The sequence below is a fragment of the Lichenostomus cassidix genome, chromosome 2 (assembly GCF_008360975.1).
Source record: "Lichenostomus cassidix isolate B80296 chromosome 2, HeHo_3.0, whole genome shotgun sequence".
In the NCBI taxonomy this organism is placed as follows: Eukaryota; Metazoa; Chordata; class Aves; order Passeriformes; family Meliphagidae; genus Lichenostomus; species Lichenostomus cassidix.
Window position 1 is genome coordinate 106,266,051 of NC_139482.1, and position 24,619 is coordinate 106,290,669.

Here is a 24,619-nt window from a genome sequence, read left to right on the forward strand (position 1 = left end):
ACCAGCACTCCCTAGTTCTTTGAACAAACGTCCCCAGGCACATCTGACCGAGATGCAGGTGCAGTGACCTGGCTCCTCTTTCCCACTCTTGTCCTTCATTCCCTCCAACCTGTTTTCTGTGGTGTCAGATCTTCTTCCCACTGCCCCTTTACCCCCACACCTGCATTGGTTTTGCATTTTGCCCCCCTGCTCGTGCCTTGCACAAACCTGCTGTAATACTGCCTGCCTTCCCTTGCTCGTCTCCCTGGCCACTGCCCTTTTTCGTCTCCCTGGCCACTGCTCTTTCTCAGAGTTTTAAGCCCTGGGAATGATGTTTTGAGGGTCTAAGATGGTGTATCCCCACTAATAAACAATGCTGGGATACTGGTGACAGTGGATGAGGAAAAGCTGAGTTACTCAACAATTTTTTGGCTTCAGTCTTCAATGGCAACCTCTCTTCCACACCTCTTGACTGGCTGGACAGCAGGATGGGGACTTGGGGTGCAAACTGTTTCCCACTGTGTAAGCATGACCACCTGAGGAACCTGAGTATATATAAGTCTGTGGGACCTGATGAGATGCATCCCAGAGTCCTGGGGGAATTGGCTGATGTAGATGCTAAGCCACCCTCCATGATATTTGAAAAGTCATACCACTCAGCTGAAGACCAAGATGCCTGGAAAAAGGGAAACATTGTATTCATCTTTAGAGAGGGTAGAATGGATCACCCTGGGAGCTACCAACCTGTCAGCTTCACCTCTTGTATCTGGGAAGATTATGGCACAGATCCTCCTAAAAGCTGTGCTAAGGCACATGGAGGACAGGGAGGTGATTTGGGCACAGCTTTACCAAACACAGCTTCACCAAGGGCAAATCCTGCCTGACCAACCCAGTGGCCTTCTGTGATGGAGTGACTATATCAGGGGACAAGGGAAGGGCTACAGATGTAATCTAACTGGATTTCTGTAAAGCCTTTGACATGGTATCCTACAACATCCTTTTCTCTAAATTAGAGAGAGATGGATTTGAAGGATGGATTGTTAGATGGTTAAGAAATTGGTTGGATGGTCATATCCGGAGGATAGTGGTCGAGGGCTCAGAGTCCTGAAGGACATCAGTGACAAGTGGTTATATTGGGACCAGTTTTATTTAATATCTTCACTAATGACATAGATAGAAGGATTGAGTGCACCTTCAGCAAGTTTGCAGATGACACCCAGCTGAGTGGTGCAGTTGACACACCTGAAGGATGCTATCCAGAGGGACCTGGATAAGCTCAAGAAGTGGGCCCATGGAAACCTCATGAGGTTTAAGACCAAGTGCAACTTCTGCACCTGTGTTGGGGCAACCCCAGAGATGAGTACAGCCTGGGAGAAGTCACTTGAAAACAGCCCTGCTGAGAAGGACTTGGAGATGCTGGTGGGTGAGAGGCTGGACATGAGCAGGCAACATATACTTGCAGCCTGGAAAACCAACTGTGTCCTGGTCTGCATCAAAAGCAGTGTGGTCAGAAGATCAAGGAATGTGATTCTGCCCGTCTACTCCACTATGATGATTCAGTGAATTTTGAACTGGGAGGGAACTGTCTGCTTCATCCAGGCACTCTCCAGCCTGACTTTAACTCAGGCAAAACCCAAGTGAAATGCTCAGTGAAACACCCCGACCAGGTGCTTCCACCCTCATCTTTCACAGCTGTTGGGCACTTCTGCTCTGCCCAAAAAAACTTGCCTTCCTCTTCAGCTTCCATGGCTGCTTCCATTCTCCTCCCCATCCCTCAAATAACTTGTTTCCCTTGGATGACTACCATCATTTCTCAGCCTTCTTCAGGCTTGCTGGTTTGATTGCCTCCCATAGGAGGCATCTCCTCTCCTGCACAAACAACTCCTCAGCTACCCCTTGTCTGAGTGGACAGCTCACAAAGCTTTATTGCAAACCTGTTGTCCAGGCAGGAACTGTGAGCACTTGGGGGTCCCTGTCAGCATGTTGAGACATTAAATCCCTTTGAACAGGGCTAAAACAGGGCTCAGTTACTTTCTCTCCCATTATCTTTGTTAATGACCAGGCAATGTCAGTCCTGTTGTAATTGTGATCTCGAGAACTTCCAAACCTTGAATGTAACTTCTGGAGGGCCTTGAGGAGTGCTGATTGCACAGGTCTCTGCTGTCATTTCTGCATTCCCAAAGTGCCAGAGATGCAGTTTCCCTTTTCCCCAGGGAAGGACAGCCAGGGTGGAGCAGTTTTCCTTCCCTAGATTCCTGTATGCACCTCCTGCAGAAATAAGGCAGGCTGTCCCAAGCAGCTGCAGTGCTTTTAGGCTATTAAGCTGTTTCAGATGTCTCCTTCAAGCTGGGCTTTGCTGTGATGCCAATAAAAACTTGCTGTTGTGAGGCTTCTGTGGCATCACAGAGAATGCCACGAGAAGGAAGCACTCACTTCTCAGCAGCTAAAACATTGTGTTGGGGATTTCCCTCCATCTAGTTTTTGGTAGTTCCCTTTCCCACTGTGCCATCCTCTGTGGATGTCCATGGCATGTTGCTTGAGGCAATGTAGACCAAGGACAGCACTATATTATACCTTCCTAATATTTACCACAACAAAGCCTTTTCTTGAAATTAGCTGTGAATCCTAAACTGACTGAAAGGTCACATATTGTAATGCCTCCGAGTGTGTGGGGCCACTTTGGGGCTGGCAGTTCATAAACTGCCTCCCTCACACAAGGTTCCCTTTTGCTCCCTGATTTTGCTCTGTCTTCAAATGGGCAGGGAGTTCTCACAGGAACAGGAAAACAGTCTCCACTCCCATGGGTTCATGGTTTTGCCTTACATTGTGCCAGCAGCAGGCTGTCTAAGGGAATACAAATGGTGCTCAACACAGGGTTTGGATAATTAATATTGTTTCTTTGAGCTGAGGTATTACTTATGCCCCTGGTTGATATCTACGGTGATAAAGATACAGTCCTTTCTGTGACTGCACAAAAGAAATATATGAGAGAAAAAATGGGATTTTTGCTGGTCCAAATTAATGTGGGTCCAAAACTCTCACATTAAATCTCCCAGAACAAAATCATCCTGTTTTCATGACCCCAGGAAAGGCCCTTAGATGCTCTCTTAGGGTCTTAAATGCCTGTGTGTACCCAGACCTCCCTCCGCAGAGCAGCTGGTGGGGGCAGGAGCTCACCTTTTCTACAAAAGCATGTGGGGACAGACAGGTCATGTCCTCCACAATGGTACAGGGTTTGTCTGCCACACCCAGCATGGCTGCAGTGGGGGCACAGCATTTTCCTGCTGCTCCTTGGGGAGAAAAGCCCTTGCCTAGTATATCCTGCCCCAAGGCAAAGCAAAAGCCGTGAGGAGTCGCTCCAACCTGCTGTGGTTGGTTTAGACTATAAAATTGTGGGGAATTTTTTTTGTGTTATTTAGTGAGCAACTCACTGTGAATTTAATAGATGAGTTTTGCTATCAGTAACAACCCCCTAACCCCCAAGCAGTTTATTTCATGTGTACAAGAGTAAAAAAGGGAAAAGTAAGAACACCTCTGGGGAAAATAAGGGGTTGGAAAATGGCTCTAAGTGTAAGCACAGGATTGCCAAACCCACATGTTCAAAAAGCATGAATCAGATCTCCAGGAATCACAAGACTGGTGGTCTGAATTCCAAGTATGAAATCTGGGCAGTTTCTGAAGGGTATTTCCCTCCATGTTTTCAATGCCATAGGGGAAGCTGTATGCCCTCCCTTGGGGAGAGAGTGTTGGTGGCCTGGAATTGAAGCTTACACATGCTTATAAACCCATCCTCCCTGTGCTGGAGCCCAAGATGGTCATCATGCCCTCCAAATGCCCTAAGCCTCATTGCAGTGCTCTCCCCCACTGTGGGGCATCACTGCTGCTCCCTCATATCCCTGGTGAGCTGCCTGGAAGGGCAGCTGAGCCCCAGTGCCCACCTTGCCATGGTGGGGAGCAACAGCTGTTTGCATCAGGGTTATTCTCCTCCCTGTGGATAGGTGGTGAGGAAGAGGCATCTCTATTTAGTCCTCAGACTTTAATAAGAGAGAGACGCAGCTTTGAATAGTCCAAAGATGTACATAGCCTGGGCCATGAAACCAGCTCAGCACTGCCTGAGGTATGGAGAGTTGCCTGCAACACCTGTTCTGGAGGGACATGAATTGTTTTCTGTACTATGCAAGAGCTTGGCTTAAGACAGAGCTGAAACTTTTTTATCTGGGGGTACAAATTAATACCTCCTCCCCCAAAGTTACCCAAAACCTGAGAAGAGTACTGTGGCAAACTTTCTCTGTGCTGGACTAAGTGGCCCAATTTGTTGGTGCCTGAGCCCCCAGGCAGTGAGCAGCCTTCACCCACACCACCAAATATGGATGTGCTGGCAGGAGAGGGAAGCTTCCTGTGTCTCCTGCCTCACTTGAGGGCCTCTAGATCTATAACTGATCTAAACTGTAGTTGCCCAACTCAGCCTTGCAGAGTCAGCTTTGCTGCAAGTCCTTTCTTGTCTCCCTTTGGAGTCCCTCAGCTACTGGTGCTGGCACACCATTATGTTGGTCTTTTTGCAAGCTCTTGGTAATGCTACAATTCAGCTACCACTGTCCCTACCAGAGGAACAGCATGACATCCATGGGAGAGGACTCCCTAGATGATTGGCTACACAACATCATGAGATGGTCTACCCAAGACCAGCATGGTAGTGTTGCCTCCCTGGGCTGCACCAACATCTCTCATGTTTTAGCAGAAGCCACTTTCATCCTTATGTGTTGCTTCCTTGTTGCTCTTACATCTCAACTCGTACCAGTCAAGACTCATTGGTGTGAAATGTGGGGAAATCCCAGGCTGCATGGCTCTTCCTGAGCTCCTGTCAGGTAGGCAAATTACCTGTCGCAGGGAGAAGATTCAGAAGTTAGAGGGAATTGCATGCAAATGGAAAGAGCAACCAAAGAGCCCCAGTTCTCCCAGACCTGCTGAGGCTGAAGACTGCAGTTGGCAGTGCACCTGCTTTGGTGAGGGGTGGAGCTGAGGCTGTGCAATGGGTAAACCTCACAGCCTTTCTCCTTCAAAAGCCAAGCATCATATTTTGCTCCAAAGCATTCCTACCACCCACCTGTGGAAGAGGAGTACAGGTGACTTCCAACTGGATGGACAGCAACCAGCAGGCAGCAAAACCACTCACATCTAACAGGAGCTGCAGCTCTTGCAATGGTAGCTGATGAGCAGAAGCTGGTCAGCTTCCAGGGCAGGAGTGACTCACAGCCCATCTGTGATTACCTGTGAGTTGTCATGCCTGGCTCCAGGTTCCCAAGGGCCTGGTGCAGCAACATTGCTTCCTCAGTTCAGTGAAAGGGAAAAGGTGCCTTGCTCCCTGTTGACGAGTGTGGATTAATCCACGCTTGCCCTAGGTTGGAGGTAATATCAACAGCATCAACCACTCCCTCCTGCTGCATGTCAAGCAAGTGTGGGAGTATCCTGGCCTGAAGGACCAGACATATCAGCTTGACCTGTAAGTGAAGCATCTGCATCAAAGAAGAGGCAAGTGTGATGTGTACACGGACAGCTTGTGGCAGCGACCCTTCGTAACCGTGCCTGCCTCATTAGAGGCCCTTTATCTGGTAGATGGCTTCATTTGCCAATATAAATACACACTTGCCAGCAGGGGTCAAACACAGTGCATAAAGTGCAGGAGAAGCTGGCAGAGCAAAATGCATCCAGCACACTTGGTGATCCCAGAAGAGCACGCTCGGAGCCCAGGAGGACAGACCCACCTGTATTGCAGCATAGTTCTTGCTTTGATTCCTCTTCTCCCAGTCTCTCTATAACCACAGCTGCCTGAAGGGGAGAGAAAAAGACAGGTCCATCTCAATCTTCACCACAATCATATAGAGTACATCAGTCTACGCTGCTGGTTGGCGCAAGGTGATGGAACCTTTGGCTGCACCCTGGCCAGCTCTCTGCACTGTGGTGTCTCCAGAGGAGGAAAGTTTGCTCTCTCTTCACTTTCAATGTACAGCTGGCCCTCGCAACCCTCTCTTGGTTGCAACAACAAAGCAACATATGTGGGCCATGCTTCTTAGGACATTTGCCAACACAAGACTTGGGCCTCCTGCTCTCCCACAGCTCTGGCTCCAGGGATAAAGCATGTGGACACGACAAAGATGTCTCTGCCTGCTCTCTGAGAGCAAGAGCTCTGCTACAGTTGCATCTCCATCTGAATGCTGCTCTAGTTCAACATAGTGAGCACCCTCCAGATCTTTGTGGACTTCCCACTCTTCCTTGGAAGAGTGTACAGTGCAGGGTGCAAGGCTTAGCATACCAAGCTCTTATCCATATTGCCAGCTTGGTGAGTGATTCCTACTTGCTAGGTTTCCTGACATGTTTTTTCACATCCAGACACTGCCCACAATCTATCTGGAGATCCATTTCCCAAAACCCCCTTGCACACTTCTTCCAGCTGTCTCTCTCTTGGGAGATGCATGCTGAGTGGATATTTTGAGATTTGGAATGTCAGCCCACAAACAGCAAGTAAGCACTTTTACCTGTTCCAAGCTCCCCATAAAGTTCTTCAGTGTGTGCAGGCTCTGAAGAGCTATCAGGTTGTTTCTAGCTACCTGTCTGGTTGTAGCTACACATGCCATCACCCTGCTGAACTCTCCTCTCCTTTGAAAAGGGAGGGATTTCCCATCCTTTCTGTGAACTTTCACTGACGACAGAGCACTTTAGTCTGGACAAGATGGCCTCACAAGGGATAGCTCCATTCTGGAGTTCTGAATACCGCTGACTCTTCAAAAGACTGGATTTGCTGCTCAGCCTTTCTCTCAGAGTAGCAGCCCTTATCCAGCTAAATTCAGCTGGGGGAATTCCACCTGTAAGATGTGCAAGTAAGGGCAAAGACATCCTTTGCCTTGTCCTTGTCAAGTTTCTGCTCCCCAAGGCCTTGCTTTCTCTGTTGGTAGTTCCTGCATGCAGCAGCAAGTCTGCTCCCCATGTGTTTCGCTAAAGCTGAGATGCCCACACATTTTTTCCATTGTGAACCTGGCTTCATCCCTGCCAGCTCACGCAAGCAGCTATTGTTAAGTAATTGTTTGAGTCATCCACTGAGCCCACACCCAAGCAAGCTTTTCAGATTTAGCACATGGGAGATTCACTACTGTTGGCATGGCTTTGGGGTACTCTACCTCCTGCCTCTGCCCAGGAGGATGGCAGCAATGGAGACACTCCAGATGGGCTAAATGTGGCCATTTTCATGCCCATCCCGGCCTTCCAAGCCTCCAGCCACCAGTAACAGAAATTTAATGCAGTACAGAAGAGCCACCAGCTCACCCCCAAGCTGGAGCAAGGGGTTTGTCTCCTGATGCTGCTAGAGATCACAGGTCTCCCTTTCTTCCTCTTTTTACCCTAATGCCCACGGTCATTACCAGAGCAAATGTAAGAGCTGTTTCTCCCACCAGTGATGATGCCTTCTCCTGACCCCTTCTTGATGGGTGGGGTTTATATTTGAATTTTAGTTTGGCACAGTTTCTACTCCCCAGCTCTGGCAATTAGAGGATTCAAGAGTTCATTATGGAGCCCTGAGTTTTCATATGGTCATTCTGGCTGACACCACACTTTTTACCACCTTTTTACATACACAGCCAAAATGCTCGGCACATTTTCAGAAGAGGGAAGATTAAAAACCCAACCAAAAAAAAACCCAGGAAAAAACCCAAAGTGAATTACTAAAGTTTATAAGGCTAATACTTTATAGGGCTAGTATGCACAGGCCTGGGGCCTTCAAGATAATATAATCTAATACTTGGAGATCCCCTGATGAAAGGCACTATATATGCAAAGTGCTTTATAAACATTAATTAGTTAATGTTGAAAATTTTGCCTGGGGCAAAAAAAAAAAAAAAAAGAAAAAAATTCTACCAAAAATCCCCCTTCCCTCCCTCCCTCTAGTCCCTAACTATACAAAGTTAATGATTCTGTGTGTGCAAACTTAGAGTACATTTTAATTTCTGTTTACTTCTGGGGAGATGGAAGCACTGGAAATACTTTCATATATGTTATATTTCTGCAAGCTTTACTAACATGGCGGTTTCTCCTATTGTGTGCTTTAACCTCCATGAATAAGGCTACCCCAACATCTACAGGATAAATTTACACCACAGTGTTTGCAGGAAAACTGCCCAGGCTCTACTTGCTCATTCCTTCATAGTCTGTAATCACCAACCAACCAACCAACCAACCAACCCACCAATCCATGTGTGAAGGTCTTAGTGACAATATTTTCCATTCCAGGCCAACCCTTTTCAACCCTTGGGCAATCAACAGGTGGCTTCAGTGTCATCACCACATCATATGTCACCACATAATGAATGCACAGGGAGCAATGGACAAAGTAATACACATGTTGCTTATCACAAAAGGTGGGAGTCTGAAGGACAAAGCAGACCTTGCAGGATGAGGTTGCTTTTCAAAGTAGCTGGTGTAAAAGGCAACAAGCTCTGCATTCAGTGATATTTCCAGTAGTCATGTTCCAGGTATATTTCATCTCTCCTTCATGATCCTTCCCAGGAAAACATTCAGCTTTTAGATAACACTAGGGGCTGTTTTCCCTGGCAGCCCACATCTGTGCTGGCATAGTAGTCCATCACAGTCCATCCCACTCCTTTCAGAGCACTGTGCTCACTTCCATGCTTTGCAAAGCTTAGGGACCCTCATAGGCAACACTTTTCTCCAGAAGAAACCCTTTGTATCCCTGACAAGGCCCTTACAGAGTTCACTCAGTTCAAGCAAGTCTGCACCATGCATGCTCCTGGTATGCCACAAACTGCCAAATCAGCTGCCTGACTCAGACTTCTCTGTACTACATCCACCAGCAAAGGACCAGCAAGTCCCTTGCCCCATGGGCAGGGTGGGGGACCACTTCCCACCACTCTTCCCCCAGATGCAAGGGCAGCACAGACCCCAAGGGAAAGAAGACATGCAGGCAAACCCCTTCCATGAAAAGCTGGTGGTATCTTCTGGAGCCCTTTTCCCCAGTCTGTCCTGTTAGAACCCCAAACTCAAGCCTGTCAGCCCAGACACTGGGATAAAAGCACTTGATGGAGCAGGAGAAGCTTTAATGGTAGAGAGGCAGAATGCAACCTGCTTGCAGGAGCAGGGTCTGGCCCAGCAGGGTTTTTCAGAGCTAGGTCAACCAGGTCCCCATGGCACTGGCTGGATACAGAGAGACCTTTCACTCTGCATCTGAAGCCTTCCCTGCCAGCTGGATTTTTGCACTCACCTGATTTTTTCCCTGCACCCTAACCAGCCAGCGCTGCCTCCCTAACAATGGACCTTTGGTTGGGGTTGCTTTTCCTTTCCCTCTCCTGGGTCCTGTGGGTCTCAAGGGCTGCTCTAGGCATTTTGGCTCCCCACAATGCCACCCTGTGAGATGTTGCTGTGCACTGGCAGCAGGACACTCAGCGTGATATTTTCCTACTGCTTGAGTTGTCTCTGGGAGAGACAGCATCAAGGGGTGAGACCACTGCAAGGCACCACCCATTGCCCTTAGCCTCACACTTTGTAACGGGTGTGAGCAAACTCTTAAAGTGAAGTCAGTCCAAGTGACCACAGGCCATACTGATAGTGGCTATCTTGTGCCTCCAGCACTTAGCAGCCAGGCAGCTATATGGCTTGGGAACACATCTCCTCTCCAGCAGCTCGTGAAGAGGGGACTTACTGAGCTTCAGTGTCAGTTGGAGCAGCACTCTCTTGGCAGGTGAAATGATGGGGCTGAGGAATTGATGCATTCCCAAGGATCTCAGCCCTAATGACAGCCCCCCTTGGTATCAGTGGCAGCTATTGATGGGTCTTTGGAGAATCAAAGGTTATAACGGTTTGCCCTGGTCTGTTCCAGTCTCTGCCACCTTTGGGCACAGTCAGGGTTCAGGGAACATCTGACTCAGGTGAGTCGTCTCAGGGGAGTTTTTCCTGTACACTAAAAAAAAGATCAAGCTAGTGGAGAGCAATCGCTTACACACGTATCTAATGCAGATGTACCTGAATGAGCTAAGCTATACTTTCTTCTTGTGCAGTTAGAGATGTTTAATTTTAATCCTGTGTCAATGGGGAAAAAAAATGGTATGAAGTCCTAATAAATAAATTATGCTGCCGAGTGCTCAGATCAGCACATCCTAGCTAGAAGCAGTACAGAAAAAGCGGCCTTCTAGCACTGCAGACTGCTTTAAAACATCCCTTCAAATAGATGTTGTTGCAAGCCAGTGATACACCAGTGCTGTTTTGTTGGCTTCAGATCACGAAGCATTTGCCATTCTGAGGGTGTGCAACTCTGAGGAAGAAGGAAAAAAATGAGAAATATTTAGTAGTTTTTGATTGTCAACTTGGGAACTCTTGAAGAGCCCTGATTTTTCAAAATCATTGCACGTCTGCTCTCAGACAGCCTGGCTGCTTTCAGGCGTATCATGCTGGGCACCTGCCAAAGCAACCACCAAAATTGCAAGTCTGCTTGGAAAATCTAGATGGGAGATTGTGATGGAGGAAACTCTGTGCTGCCATTGCTGAAGTTTCTGATTTTTACCTCCTCTGTTTTTAAATTACTTTGTGGCATTATTTGCTCTCAAACAGACAGCTAAGAATGCAAGGAGAAATTGGAGACTGGATGCATTTTTTCTATTGCTACGGGCAAAAGACTTGTTTTTCCTGGGATTTCTTGGGTGCTCAGATCCTGGTAAGGTTCCAGGGATAACAACTAGAACAGGGAATTGCTGTATCTCAGTCAGATACCACCAGTTTCACCAAAGCTGTCGGTCTGTGCCACAGCAGAATATTTGCAATATGTATTAGGACAGAAGCTGTTTACCACCCACTGATGAACTTTTATGTGTAAAACGGCCCTTTCAATTTGGGCTGAAGCAGACTCTTGCTTTGATAGTTATATGAAAAAACCCTTAACTTTGCTTTGGGATATTTATAACCAAAACATGCAGAATTATTGCAACATAAAATCTGCTTCAGTGGGTCTTGGTGATATAAAAAAAGCAAAAAACAAGAGGAAGTAAAAGAAGGTTAATATAATAAAGAAAAAAAGACAGATGAGTACACAGAACACAGTTCAGATCTACAGCACTATATTGTCCCAGCAATGCCACCAATTCAATTTAAATCCTAAGGAAAAAGCTAATGCTATTGAAGCACTGGAAATTAACAACAGCCCTGGCCTTGTACATCACCCCTTCACAACAACCAGCACATTAAACACCTTCACGGCTCCACACGAAGACAGAGTGGAGGAAAAGTGAAATGGTTTCTCATCCTCTGCCCTGCCAGAGGCAAGTGCCAGCTCTCAGTGTTGTAAACTGTAAGGCAAGACAATCTGCAGTGCTATGGAAAGAAAACAAATACCACAGTAGCAGGCAGGCAGGCAGAATGAGACAGAGATATTTTTAATTGATGCTAGAGGAACATAAATAGATGAAGCTGGCATTAAGCAGAACAGCCCTTTTTCTCTCTCTGCCAGGTACCTATTTACCCGGGCTCATAACCAAAGGCCAACATGACATCAGAAGCCCTGTGGTGTTTTGCCTTTGGGCAACAGCCGGTAAAACTGGTTTCATCTGGCAGATGAGCATGTGAGCTGAGATAATTGGTGTGTTCTTTTCTGCCTCAGATTCCTTATCTCATCCTGAATATTCCCATAACCTCCCTTTTTCCAGCCCCTTTTGTTTCTCAACAAAAAAAATATTTACATTGAAATAAACAGTGGGAGCCTCTAGATTGCATCGGGAGACACAGGTGCCGGTAACTTCACAAACAATGAGCAGCGCAGTGACAGCTGCAGAAAGGATCAGCTGGAAATGGGGCTTTTTCTAGGACTGTTCCCAAACAGAAGAGGTTGGAACAGACACCGTTTGATAAAGGAGCCTCACTCAAAACCAGCTGCCCCTCCATTTTTCTTTCGCTCCTGAGATCGGTTTGGATTCTTTTTCTGAGGTGTTTTGCAACTGCAGAATAAAACCCACCTGAATGTGATCAGAGTGCAGTGTGGGAATCTTTCTATATGCCGAGGCTGAAAACAACCAGAGCTGCCTATTCCTCCGGCTGCATTAGCAGTGCTTTGCCAGCGCAGCCATCCCAGGCTATGCAAACGTTGGGCAGGCTTCCTGCAGGCATCCCGGTCATCTCTCCCTGCTTTGCTCACTGGAGAGAGCAGGGTCATGGGATAAATCCTGCCAGCAAAACTATATTTTCTAGCATATCACTGAATGTACATTACTGGCAGTTTTGTTAGATTATCTGTGTGGATGAGTGACTTCACCCATCACAGCTGTTGTTTAGGGACAAACACAGCATGTCTGCAGGGTACACATATTCAGACCACTATTGTGGGGCAGCATTACGGCCAGGTAGTGTGTGACTGGGTAAGCTGGGGGATGGAACAGACATTTCTGGCTTGTTTGAAACATGTGAACCTCTACAAGCTGCCCCAGGAAAGAAGTTGGTAGGCAAAAAAAATTTTCTCCTTCCTTCCTTTCAAATATACTACTGATACATATAAATGTGGCAGAAGGACTGGGCACCACGCCTAGCAGGGATATGCTTGGGATAAGGTTCCTGCACTGACACATTGGCTCAAACCAGATAGCATGCTGCCTCCATCACCTGTAACATAAGGAAATGTGTCCTGCTTTTCAGAAACATTGTTCTTTCTACTTATAGGGCCCTTTGGAGCTGTGAAATGCTGGAAACACGGAGAAGCTTGGGAAATCTGGCAATAGACAAACCCAGTCACTTGGGTTTAGCCTCTCACATTTTGAATGTTCTCCCTCTTCTCCCATGGAAATCACTGGTGAAACTTCCCACTGAAGTGAAGCTGGATCCCAAGTCTGTTAATGCTGACATATTAAGAGGGAGAAGAAAATGCAGACTATAAGATAGAAAAAGAAGCCTCCAACCTGCTAAACAAGGCTAAAACACAAATTCAGTGGTTATGTTAAACAGTCCAAATGAAAATTATCCAAATGTATAGGATTATAGGAGAAGAAAGAAAACAGAGAACTGGAAAGAGATGATGAACAATGGACTAAGGGAGGAGGAAAATATAAAAGGTGGGAAATTCATGGGAAAATCCACTTGGGGATGAGAGAGAAGCCGAAGAAGGTGTAGAAGGAGGACAGAAGTGTAGGAAGGTTCATGTAAAACACAGGTGGTTTTGGGTGTGGGCATGGACACGGGGGCTTTGACATCTGGATCTGAGACTCACAGATGACAGGAAGAGACACCCAGAGGAGTACAGACACCTCCAGAGAGGCTGGAAAATGTGAGTTCTTTGTGGTCTCTGTGGAAAAAGACATAGGGGAAAATGGAGCAGGGAAGGAATGGAAGGGGTTCCCCTTGTCTGGCCCACCCTGCTGGACATGCCCCAGAGACCAAGCCTGGACAAGTGCTGGAGGAGCTCCTGCTTTTTCCTGAGGGGCTTCAGGGTTACCTGCAGGACTGAGACGAGCAGGTCAGGGATGTGCTGCAAGCAGTGAGCAAGGAAAACCCAGGCGGCTCCTCCAGCACATCCCCCTGTCCAGACTCACCCACACATCCCTCTTTGCACCACCCTTCCACTCCCAGACAATGATCCAGCACTGTGTGCTATCCATCATCTGAGCAGGAAGCCAAAGGGCTGCAGCCTGTGCTGCTCTTCACCCCCACATGGTTCATAGATATTTGGGAGCCAGAGGACTTAGGAGGCTTCTGAGCTAACCCACAAGGCTGGCTCTTCCCACAGACCCAGCCCCACACTGACAGCCGATGATGCTCTGTGCCCACCAGGTTTTTAACCAAGTCCACGCATACAAAGCTGGGAGCACTGTTTTGACCTCTCCTCCTATCCCTGTCCTCTCTCCTGCACTCAGAATGTTTTGGCCAGGGTCTCAGCAGCAGAAGGACATGTACCCCCACTGCTCTTCCCTCCCTTTGGTGAAATACTAACCAACATACCACTTCAGCAAGAGGACAAATCCCTCAGGTTCAGAAAACCTATTTTGGACTTTTAAGAAGAGTGAAATGAGGCAGCTGCCCATTGTGGGCAATTTAGCTTAATGTGATATTGAATTCAGCTGTTTAATACACCCAGATGCTCCAGCAGTGAGTATATAAAAAACCCCAACTTCAATAAATAATGAAGATGTGAAGAATTTTTTTGCTGTTTGTTTCCTTTTTAAATGAAAATGGCAAACCCACTAATTTGCTACTGTACGTCTGCATCAGTTATTTAACATGACATCTTGCTGTAGTAATAATCCATCAACATCCAGTATTACATATGGATTCATAAAAAGGTTTATGCTTGTGTTGGTGCTTTTGCTGGCTGCCAAACCAATTATATACATTTTACAATAAATTATACATATTGAACTGAGAACCTGCTGTGCTAATTGCTCGCATTTTTGTAGGGGAAAAATGTGGTCATGGAGTGCTTTTTTCATTTTAAGCATATTGACAACATGGCAGAAGAGGATGCTATGTCTTCAGTTTTTCAGAGCTGAAAAATCAATATTTAGCCCTACAATAAGTAAATCAAACAAAAAAAAAAAGAGGAAGAAGGAACTTTGGGGAAGCTTTCTCTGCTGTGTTCTTGCCCCTCTGTGTCTTAACTTGGTGAGCTAAAAACACAATCTAAGTACTGTGAGTGTCCCATGAAATGAAGACCAAACTTCTGCTGTACCAACAGCTAAGGATCCCCTGAAATGCCTCCCCAAATCAAGACCCCACAAGGAAGCTGTGAAGGAGCACTGCATTTGGCTTTCTTGAAGCTCTTCTTTGTTTGTTCTTCAAGAGTGACATGTAATTATGAGATGTGGCTTCACTGTTCACTGAATTTCCATGAGTAATCTTTTAAATATAGTTTATGACATCAAGCCATTGGCATCCAATGGCTTCCAATTTCCATTACGACAGAATCCTCATTCTGCTCCCTACTGAACAAAAATGTTAAAAGATCTCTCTTGATTAAAAAAAAAAAAGAGGACAGAATTAAAACTCCAGATAATATGAGAATGGCACCAAGTAAGGAGGTAGGACCACATTTCATGCTCTCTGAGGAACATTTCACATCTCAGTCAGTCCAGTCTTCTTGGAAATGACAGAAAACATAGAATGGTTGAGGTTGGAAGGGGCCTCTAGAGATCATCTTGTTCACTCCCACCTGGCACAAGCAAGGTCACCTTGAGTCAGTTGCTCAGGACTGTGTCCAGATGGCTTTTGATCTCCAGGAGACACAGAGGATTTGCCTGATGGTGGAACAGGGAGCTGAGCACCCAGGACCCCTTGCTGCCAGCAGCACCTCTCCCAGTCCCACAGCCTGGGCAGCCCCAACAGTGAGTAAAGGCACTGCCCTGGGCTGCATTCCCTCTTCCTGCTGCACAGTTATGGCTGTGACATTTTCTGGTGGTTTCTCATCATTGGTGCTGCTCTTGCAGCTCTTGCTCTGCTACTCTTGCAGTTCTCACTCACACAGCAAGTCCCCATGAGCTTGGGAGGACACTGTCATAAAGAGTCCATGGTCACCAATGTCAATCGGTCACCACACCTGCTTGTGTGGAGCACCAGCTGAGGCTGGACCAGAGGAGGCTGCTGAGACAAAAATAAAGCAAATCCAAACACTGAGAATAATCAAATTACCTCATTTTTAAAGACGTGCATCAAAAGGGGTGGTTCGTCTTGTATTGCAGCTGTTATCAGGCCAGTAAGAAAAGCAAGGAACAAAAGAAACAACCAAAGATGTGGCTAAATCTCTCAAGATGAAAAAGAGGTGTACTTTTTAAATGAAGGCATATCAGCTAAAAGATGACAGGAAAAAACCCCAAAGATAAAGATTAACATTTACTGCTAATATGTAGGAACATCCTGCTCTTCATCACACTGCAACCCCATATTGTGTTTTTAGTGGAAGAGATGAGAAGAAGACCCACAGCATTTAGAACAGGGAACAGGAAAGCAGCAGTCCCTAAACACTTTAAAAATGTGCACTTTTTTACCCTAGCAAAACAAACTATATGCTGTTCTGATTTATTTATTATCTCAGCATTGCCCTTCGGGCTCAGTGGATATATTAACATTAAGCAGGTAAAGACTTAAGAATAATTTAAAATAGAATTTACAGCAGCCACAGATCTGACTGAATTCTGTTGTGGGATGGTGAAAATGACAGAAATGCTCTATTCAATTTAGAGAAAAAGGCAGTTGTGTTTAAATGTGTTAGTGAGAAGAGGCTGAGACTATATGTGGCTGTGAATTCTCTGCCAAGCTGGCACATGAACATCATGATAAAATTGGTTTGGTCTCACAGAAAAGGTCCTTCCTCAGAGCCTGATGTTCCTTCCCTTTCCAAAGAGCAATGGAGGGTTTTCCCCTTTCATGAAGGAGCAGATCAATCACGAATGATCTTAAATGCATGAAACATGTTAAACCCACCAAGTTACATGCACTGTATTTGGTTTTCCCCAAACATTGTTTCTTTGTACTTGCTAGCCTTCAAAGTATGCCAAGTACTCTGCTCATGCAATATCTGGTTTCAGGCAAACCAGCACGGCAGTTTGCCTGAGCTGAGAAAATATGCTTGAAGTCGGCATTCACAGGCAGCTTCAACATCCTAAGGAAAATGCTTTGTTTTTGTAGCCTGAAAGTATGTCACAAACATGAATAGAATTATACACTTGCTCTCCCTCACCCTCAATCCTCTTTACCTTAGGAAAAAATTATACACTTCCAATTACAGGGCCAGTTAAAATCAATACAAAGGTGGGAGAAAACAGATCATTTTTCTTATGGAAGTAACTGTTTTCATTAATTTTTCATTAGTCCTGCTTTTGTTGTGCTATCCATCACTGAAGAAGCTGGTATGCAGTAGATTACATTTAGGTTATCTTACATGCTTCCAGGATTTAGTAGATATTGCCTGATAAAGCTGTGAGCTTTATGGCTTTAACTTACATCTATCAATAATGCATCAGAAGAGAATTTTTTCTGCAGAACAGCTGTCCCTGAGCCAAGCAGCTTTCTTCTGGAATAGCTGCACTGGTTACAGTGGAGATGATAGCACAGCTTTTAAACTCTCATCTAAAGGCTGCAACTGTGAGAAAGATGAGCAGATGCTTAAGGAGGAAGATAATCTGTGAGGGTTTGAGCCCTAGTTTCCCACTGTTGTCATTTTTATTGTGGAGCATTTAAAGCTGGGAGCCAGCTGTACCTTGCCCCATCTCAGCAACCACACCTGAAAAACATTCCTGCCATCCTGGTGTGCAGCAGGATTTTGTTGTGACCACTACATGAACAAACAAAGCTCTTTCACAAACGGCACTGTAGCTTTCCCCTCCCTCCCCATTTTAATGCCTGAGTTCTGTGTTAAGGAACATAAACATAAACAGAAAATGATAGTCCCTACTGAGGAGCTGAGCCAGAGGAAGGAGATGAAGTAGACCATCAGCAGACTCCACTGAAAACATGAAAGGTAAAGGAAATTTTATTTCATTTGTTTTTTTCTCAAAAAACAATCAAAAGGTGCATCAAACATTTTAAGCTCATTCAGACATCCCAGCAATGCCTTCAATGTGCTTGAATAGCTTGTAACTGTCACCTTAAAAAATAAATGTGTCACAGTGCCTCACTGATTTTCACCTTTCTGTACTGCAAGAGGTCTTGTAGAGAGGGCAGCTAAGTGGGACTCCATATTTGCAGTTTGACATCCAGGTGGGTGACAGTCGAGCCTTTTCAACCTCCCCAGCTGCAAGGTGAGTTTATTGCTGCCTTCTTCCCTTAGAAGGAGAGAGATGCTTAATTGAAGGTCTGTGCAATGCTTTGAAGAGACCAAGCATTAGGGCCAAACTTATTACTCTCAAGCTGCCCAGGCACAGCCCCAAGCAGAAGAAAAACAAGCCTGCTGAACTGGAGAAAGCAAGGGAAAGAAATGCACAGCTGCTTTTGGTTTTAATGTAAGCCACCCGAAACCGAAATATTTATTCAGAAGCAGCAGGGATTAGTGAAATCATGGCTCCAGATCTTCAGAACTAGCATCCATGCTCTGCTTGTTTTGCCTTTTGTTTTTGCAGTTTGTTGGAGGTTAATCAAATGAAGTATCAAACATCCACTGGTGAACCTCACTAAGCTGTCTGGTTTGACCTGAACTCAGAATGAATGTAGTACCCGAGTTTAGGGGACTTCAGCACATGCAGTTTTTGTTTTAAGTCAATGTCACCCTGCCTTTTAGACTGCATCCTAATGGTAAGGAGGCAAGGCCAGCCATCCCATGCTTCCCATTTTCCCCAGGAAAATTAATAACAACACTGACAAGCTACATAACAGAAGCCACAAGACCATTTAGGATTGTAGATTAAATCATTTATCAGTCCAAACTCCAGAGCACAGAGACAAATCTCCCTCTCTCCATCTCTTCCCAGACCATCAAGCCAGAGCTGTACTCTGAGGACCACAGGACAGGGCTCAGTGGACTGGGCTAGGGCACCAGCACCCCATGCTCCCCAAGAAGCACAAATCCAGCCTGCTCACATGAGCAACAGACTCTCCAGAGAGAAGAACTCATGTATATAGGGCTTCAGTGAGGCTGTGAGGGAAGAGTCTGATCAACCCATGCTTCCTCTGACCTGCAGGGGAAAATACTGTATTTTTACAAGCAACAGAGATGACATACTATTGTTGATGCAACTACACTGACAGTCCATGACCACAGTGCACCCCTTTGGCTCCTGACTAGGGTGTGAAGCAAGTTCACCATGAGTATGGAGAGCAAAAGATGGGATCTGACCCATAATCTCCGACATCTCCTGAAAAATATTACACTCATCATTATTTTAACAGCACAGATCTCAGGTCCCTAGTCAAAAAATGAAAAAAAAAATTAAAAAATCACAGATTCAAGGAGAAGTTGACTTTTTTCCCATCTATCAGAGGACATCTCCATTTCTGGAGCTCTTACTTGTGGCAATAGAAGATGCTTAAGCAGGCTAGCACTATGGTTTTCCCCCAGCATTGATGTAAACATCCTGGTTACCAGCTAGGAGAGCTAACTCAGCTTACAAGAGGATGAACTTGTATTATGTCCTTGCATGTTTTCTTTTTAAGAGGAGTTAAGGATATGATTTTAACAGTTTCAGTCTCATAACAGTTTCCCATATGCTAAGTCAGTTTTGGGGTCTTCAAAAACCAGATCAATGGGGTAGCAGCCAAACCCAATACAGGAACCTGATTCAACATATTGATTTTTGGTGGTGGCTATCCCTCCAGACCCTCAAGAAATAATAAACCACTCAAACTGAAGTCTGAGAAAAAGCAACTGGTCTACAGGCCCTAAGGATGTCTTGGTTTCATTTCCACTGTAAATAAACCTCAGGCTGCTTGAATGCCAACTTACAAATACCAGTTGTCCGTAGAAATAATTCATAATATAGAATTCTGCAGTGAAAAAATGACAGATGGAAATAAATGCTTTTATTTCTCTGAAAAGTGACCATTGGTCAATAAAAATGCTTTTCTCACCCCCCAAAATCCAACCTTTCCCCCCCAAGTCATGCAATGAAAACACTAAAGAAAAATTCACTTGATAAGTCATTTGGATGGTAGTAAAAACCCTGTAATTAGTACAGAAATCAATTTTTAAAGGTTGCTTCAAAAAATTATGCTCATGAACAAAACATTTCTCTTCAAATTGAAATCAGTGCCTGTTCAGCATAAAGGAAAATAACTGAATGGGTGGCTCAACTTTCATGTTTTCAGAGTTTAGTAAGTTTTCCCCATTGGTTTTCATTATGGATTCTAGTAGGCATCATGAAACATGCCTCAGCTTGACTTGCTCGTGCCACTCATGCACTGAGATGATCAGCTTCCTTCTATAGACATGTGGCAATGGAGAGGAAAAACATTCATTGGGCCAGACTGCTTGGCCAATAAGCACCTGGAGACAGAATAAATTAGCAGTACCTATTTACCAGTACTGCTTCTGGAAAGAGAGATTGACCCAGTGACAAAGCAGGACTTCACTTTCTCCAGCATGGATTAATTAGCTCAGTCTTCAATGGGACATTCAGTTTTAAGGTTCATCCAAGCATGCCAAGATCCATACTTACATTATGCAGCTGTTTGATACATTATGGAGGCAATTGGGGAAGAACTAAACCCTGGGTCGACGGTTATTGTGGAAATCCAGTATTTGTATTACCCAAAGAAAAGGTGAGGATCAAGTTCCTCTGCCTGTGTCTCGCTGTGGGAAGGGGAGTTGGTGCCATCTGCAATCTCTGCACATCTGCAGGAACTCTCCTGGCAGCTGCTTAACCAACTTGCTGAAGTATGACATTGGCAGCTACTGCTCACTGCAGCTCTGCCTCTTGTTATTAAATACAGCACCACTGATTGCATAAAATGGAGTCAACACTTTCTAATAAAATATTTGATAAATTTAAATGTCAAAATTACTAACCTCCAGAGAAAAGCTGACTGTAATCTGGTCCTTCTTGGTTACCCCCACCCCCCCCACTTTCCTGGAGAAATTGCTCATTTGTTTGTCAATTAGTTTTTCCAAAGAACATTTTAAGAACACATGGTTATAAGCCTCAATTGCAAATGGGACTAATCTCATTTGCTCTCTAAAAATCTACAGCTAGCTTATTCCTGCATACATTTTTCATCAGCCATCACTTTGAATATTCATGACCTCTTAGTCCATGACCACATTGTAACTGCAGAGACATTTACATTCAGGGTCTCTGAGTGATTTTTGACTCCATCAACAACAAAAGCAGGCTTGGTGCGAGGGTGACCGAGCCAGTGGAGGATTTGGGAGGAGCACAGAGGTATTTTCAATGTCATTGACTAGGACAGGAGTATGCTGAGCAAGCAAAACCACTGGCAGAGCATAACCTGCTGGCTTTGGGAGCCACATGTTGGAAAGCATCAGTGGCAAAGCTCCCTGCTCTTCACACCCAGCCTGTGCAGATGCTGCAGGCAGTGTGGGCTCTGCCAGCACTGGGGGGACACTTTTGGGGCTGCTGATGCTCCTGGCCAGGCAGGCGTGGTGTGCCTGCTTGCCAAGCAGTGGGGAAAGGAGCTGCACACCCCCAGCTCCAGCCTGCAGTGGAGCACAAGCCCTTATGCACAGATGGGGCCAGCAGGGCAGGTCTGGATGTGGGAATACCTTCGAGCTGAGCAGGGAGTGTGAACACATCCCTGGGGACACTGTGGAGACTCCAGAGAGTGTGGCTCCACCCGGATACACTGGGAGGATTTGTGCAGCAGTCTGAAGAATCACATCACCTTGCACTGGCACCCATGTACTCTACAACCCATGGGGACTGGCATCTTTTTGGACATCACAGATTTCATCACTTCCGATGGTTTGAAGATCTGTTAAAGTATTTATTTCCCTAGGTTTTAGCTTTCCGACTTTCTATGCAGACTAACAACCAAATTGTGGGCAGTAAGAGCAAGCATTTGTTTATTTTGTAAGAGGACTTCTTGCTGCTAATTGAAAACAAGCATTTTCAATGAGGCAGCTGTTTCAGTACTGTGAATAGGCAGATCAGCATCACATTGAAGATCTAATAACTCCCTAATGAACCTTAATTTATAGAGCCCCCTCCCTCACCCATTTTCACATTTCAGTAATTCCAAACCCTTGATATATGCTGCCAGTTATTTAAAGATGTCCTCTGACATCTTTTAATAAAAACCAGAAAAAAATGTAACTTTTTTTTTTTTTAGTTATCAGACTGTATTAAAAACCTTGTTACATGTATCTAAGTTTCTCTTTTTCTTTTCTTAAATAAATAGCAAAGTGTCACCAAAATGAATGAAACGCCAGCACCATTGCATTGATAGAAATTTCCATACTAGGATGAACACAGTCATATTCTGTAACAGTGCACAAAAAGAGACTTTGGAGGAAAGGTGGTGTTTGCTGGTGCATCAACCCATGAGCAGTCCATGCAATGGCATTGGGATGTGGTGCCTCTGCAAAATCTCCCAGGCCTGGAGGCAGTGCCTGCAGAGGTGGCCTCAGTGAGACTCTGCAAGGACATGGATTCACTGCCTGCCACCAAGGGAGACACAGCCAATGGGTAACACAAGGGACTGGCCATGTCACTCTCTAGGCAGAACAACAGCTCGAAACAAGGGAAATGAGCACCATGAAAACCAATCAGGCTGACTAACAGCAAGGCAAGGGCTTGGAGAGTCGAAGCTGCCAATGCCTTAATCAAGAGGGAATGATGAAGGATTCACTGTTACACTGAAGGTTACAGAACCAGGTGTCATTTTTGATGGGTTCCCCTGGGCTGAGCTGGTGTTATTTTCAGGTCTGACCAACAGCTTCTCTTCCAACTGGGACAAAGCTTAAAAGGGACAGCGCTGAAGGAATAGCAGCCACGTGCACCACACCAGAAGATCCCTCAACAGCCTCTGCTGCCTTTAACTCACTCCACCCTGTGCAGGCAGCACTTCCTGCCTGCTGCCTTGCCCCTCCACATGATGGAGTGCAGTGCAATCCCACCTCTCTGCTTCTGTTGGCTTAAACCAGACCCTTGTTATTTTAAACAGGAGTTTATTGTATTTAATACATTATAAAATTTGAAAAAATTGTAGGAAAGCAGCAGATTCAAACCAGAGCATCTCTACCAAATATTAATTATTCTGGCCCCCTTTGAAAAACACAAAACAAAACAACAAAAAAACTCATTCAAAAGAAAAGTTAACCTTTCACATCTGTGAGGGCAGACAAAAAGTGTGCGACTTCTGTACAAACTACATTTAAAATTTCAGCTTTCCAATGCAATGGATGGTCATCTCCTGAACACCTGCCCATCCACCTCTAAAAAAGACAGACATAAACCTCCATATGCAAATAAAGTTGAGTCAAGGTGTGTACACATTAAAAAGTGGATGGCTGTTTGGCAATGGAAAATGGGTGAAGAGCAGTCTATGAATCCCCCCCGGCAATGGCTTGTACACCGTTAAGTGGGCCCGGGTAGGGCCTAGGACACTTAATGGCCATCACAGCACCAACCTCATCTACCACATTTTGTCATTGCATTTCCTACCCTTTGACATATACATACATATATATATGTACAGACATACATATACATACATATTTTTTATGTGTGTGTGTGTGTTTTCTTTTATAGCTTGAGGTTATTATTATTATTATCACTACTATTCCAAGTGTTCCCATATGAATTCAGGTGTGGTCTCTATATTTGATATAAATGTGTCTTTTATTCAATTTTAGTTCCAGGACTTGTTTGGAGTCCAAACTGCACATGAAATGTCCCCCTTTTTTTTTTCCTCTTTGTTTTCCTTTTTTTTTTTTTTTTTTTTTGCATAAAGAAACATGTCCATTTTAGTCCAGAGGCTCTTGCTTTATTCGAATGACAGAGGGTGCACGAGATGTCCTTCTGAGTTCTCGTCTCAGTACGTATTCACTGAATTGGGAAGAGTCCACCCCACCTCCACATGAGCCAACAATCTCAAACCCTCTTTGCTGTAACCTCTCAAGTACCTGCAAAAAAGAGGAAACAAACACCAATATATAAGTAAATAAACACAGTATTTGTTGTCCAATAATAATAACTGCTGTTTTCAAATACATTCAGCTAGGGGGAAAAAGGTGGTTACATAGCTTAATTGTGCTGGACTGATTTCTGCTGACTATGGCCACTGAGCAGTGAAAAAGAACAAAAATGAAGAAAAATTTATTTTATTTTTTTAGTACTGCCAGCAACTCCAGTCTTCTTCTGGACACAGAAACTTGACTAGAAAAACAGGAGAACTTGGGTCCTGACAATAAATGTGGTAGAAGCAACTCTGGAAACTAGCTCAGCCCTGGACAAACCATTTGGTCTGTACTTTACTCTTCAGGTCTATTTGTAGTCCTTGTCCCGTCTCCCATTTTTATTAACATTGAAAGATACTGATGTCCTCCCGTTACCAATGTGGGATCACTACCTCTCTTGAAGCCTGCACATATTTTGCCTCTATTACTCAGGTTTTTCACATCAGTAAATGTGCTCTGTGATTCTTATTTGTAGAACAAAAATGTAAGCATCAGAATAAGTGACAAAGCACTGAAAGATACAACTGCCTTGAAAACTATCATAGGATGTAGCTAAATAACTGTCCTTGAAACCACCCCAAACACACAACCCCAAACAAACAAACAAACAAACACAACACAACCAAACCATTTGGTCTGTACTTTACTCTTCAGGTCTATTTGTAGTCCTTGTCCTGTCTCCCATTTTTATTAACATTGAAAGATACTGATGTCCTCCCATTACCAATGTGGGATCACTACCTCTCTTGAAGCCTACACATATTTTGCCTCTATTACTCAGGTTTTTCACATCAGTAAATGTGCTCTGTGATTCTTATTTGTAGAACAAAAATGTAAGCATCAGAATAAGTGACAAAGCACTGAAAGATACAACTGCCTTGAGAACTATCATAGGATGTAGCTAAATAACTGTCCTTGAAACTCATCCCTTTTCAGTTGTAATCTGACATCTAAGGCTGTCCCAAATTTGCATTAATGTCAATGACAAGACAATTTTGATGTTTCAGCATGACAGTCAAGGCCAGTAAGAGACAACTGTCCAGGCATAAC

The 24,619-nt window shown here is 44.9% G+C and overlaps 2 protein-coding genes across 8 annotated transcripts in view; one reads left to right on the forward strand and one right to left on the reverse strand.

The window, feature by feature from the left end:
- Positions 1–17,514, forward strand: part of TAF4B (TATA-box binding protein associated factor 4b) — a 94,655-nt gene extending 77,141 nt beyond the window's left edge. The window contains exon 15 of the mRNA XM_085052719.1: positions 12,679–17,514. Within this exon, the coding sequence (XP_084908845.1) occupies positions 12,679–12,696 (18 nt within the window). The 3' untranslated portion in view covers positions 12,697–17,514. The remainder of the gene's footprint in view (positions 1–12,678) is intronic.
- A 5,024-nt stretch (positions 17,515–22,538) lies between these two features.
- The window catches only part of KCTD1 (potassium channel tetramerization domain containing 1), a 106,615-nt gene continuing 104,534 nt past the window's right edge, over positions 22,539–24,619 (reverse strand). For all 7 annotated transcript variants that reach the window (XM_085052722.1, XM_085052724.1, XM_085052721.1 and 4 more), the window contains one exon: positions 22,539–23,515. In XM_085052722.1, the coding sequence (XP_084908848.1) occupies positions 23,357–23,515 (159 nt within the window). In that variant the 3' untranslated portion in view covers positions 22,539–23,356. The remainder of the gene's footprint in view (positions 23,516–24,619) is intronic.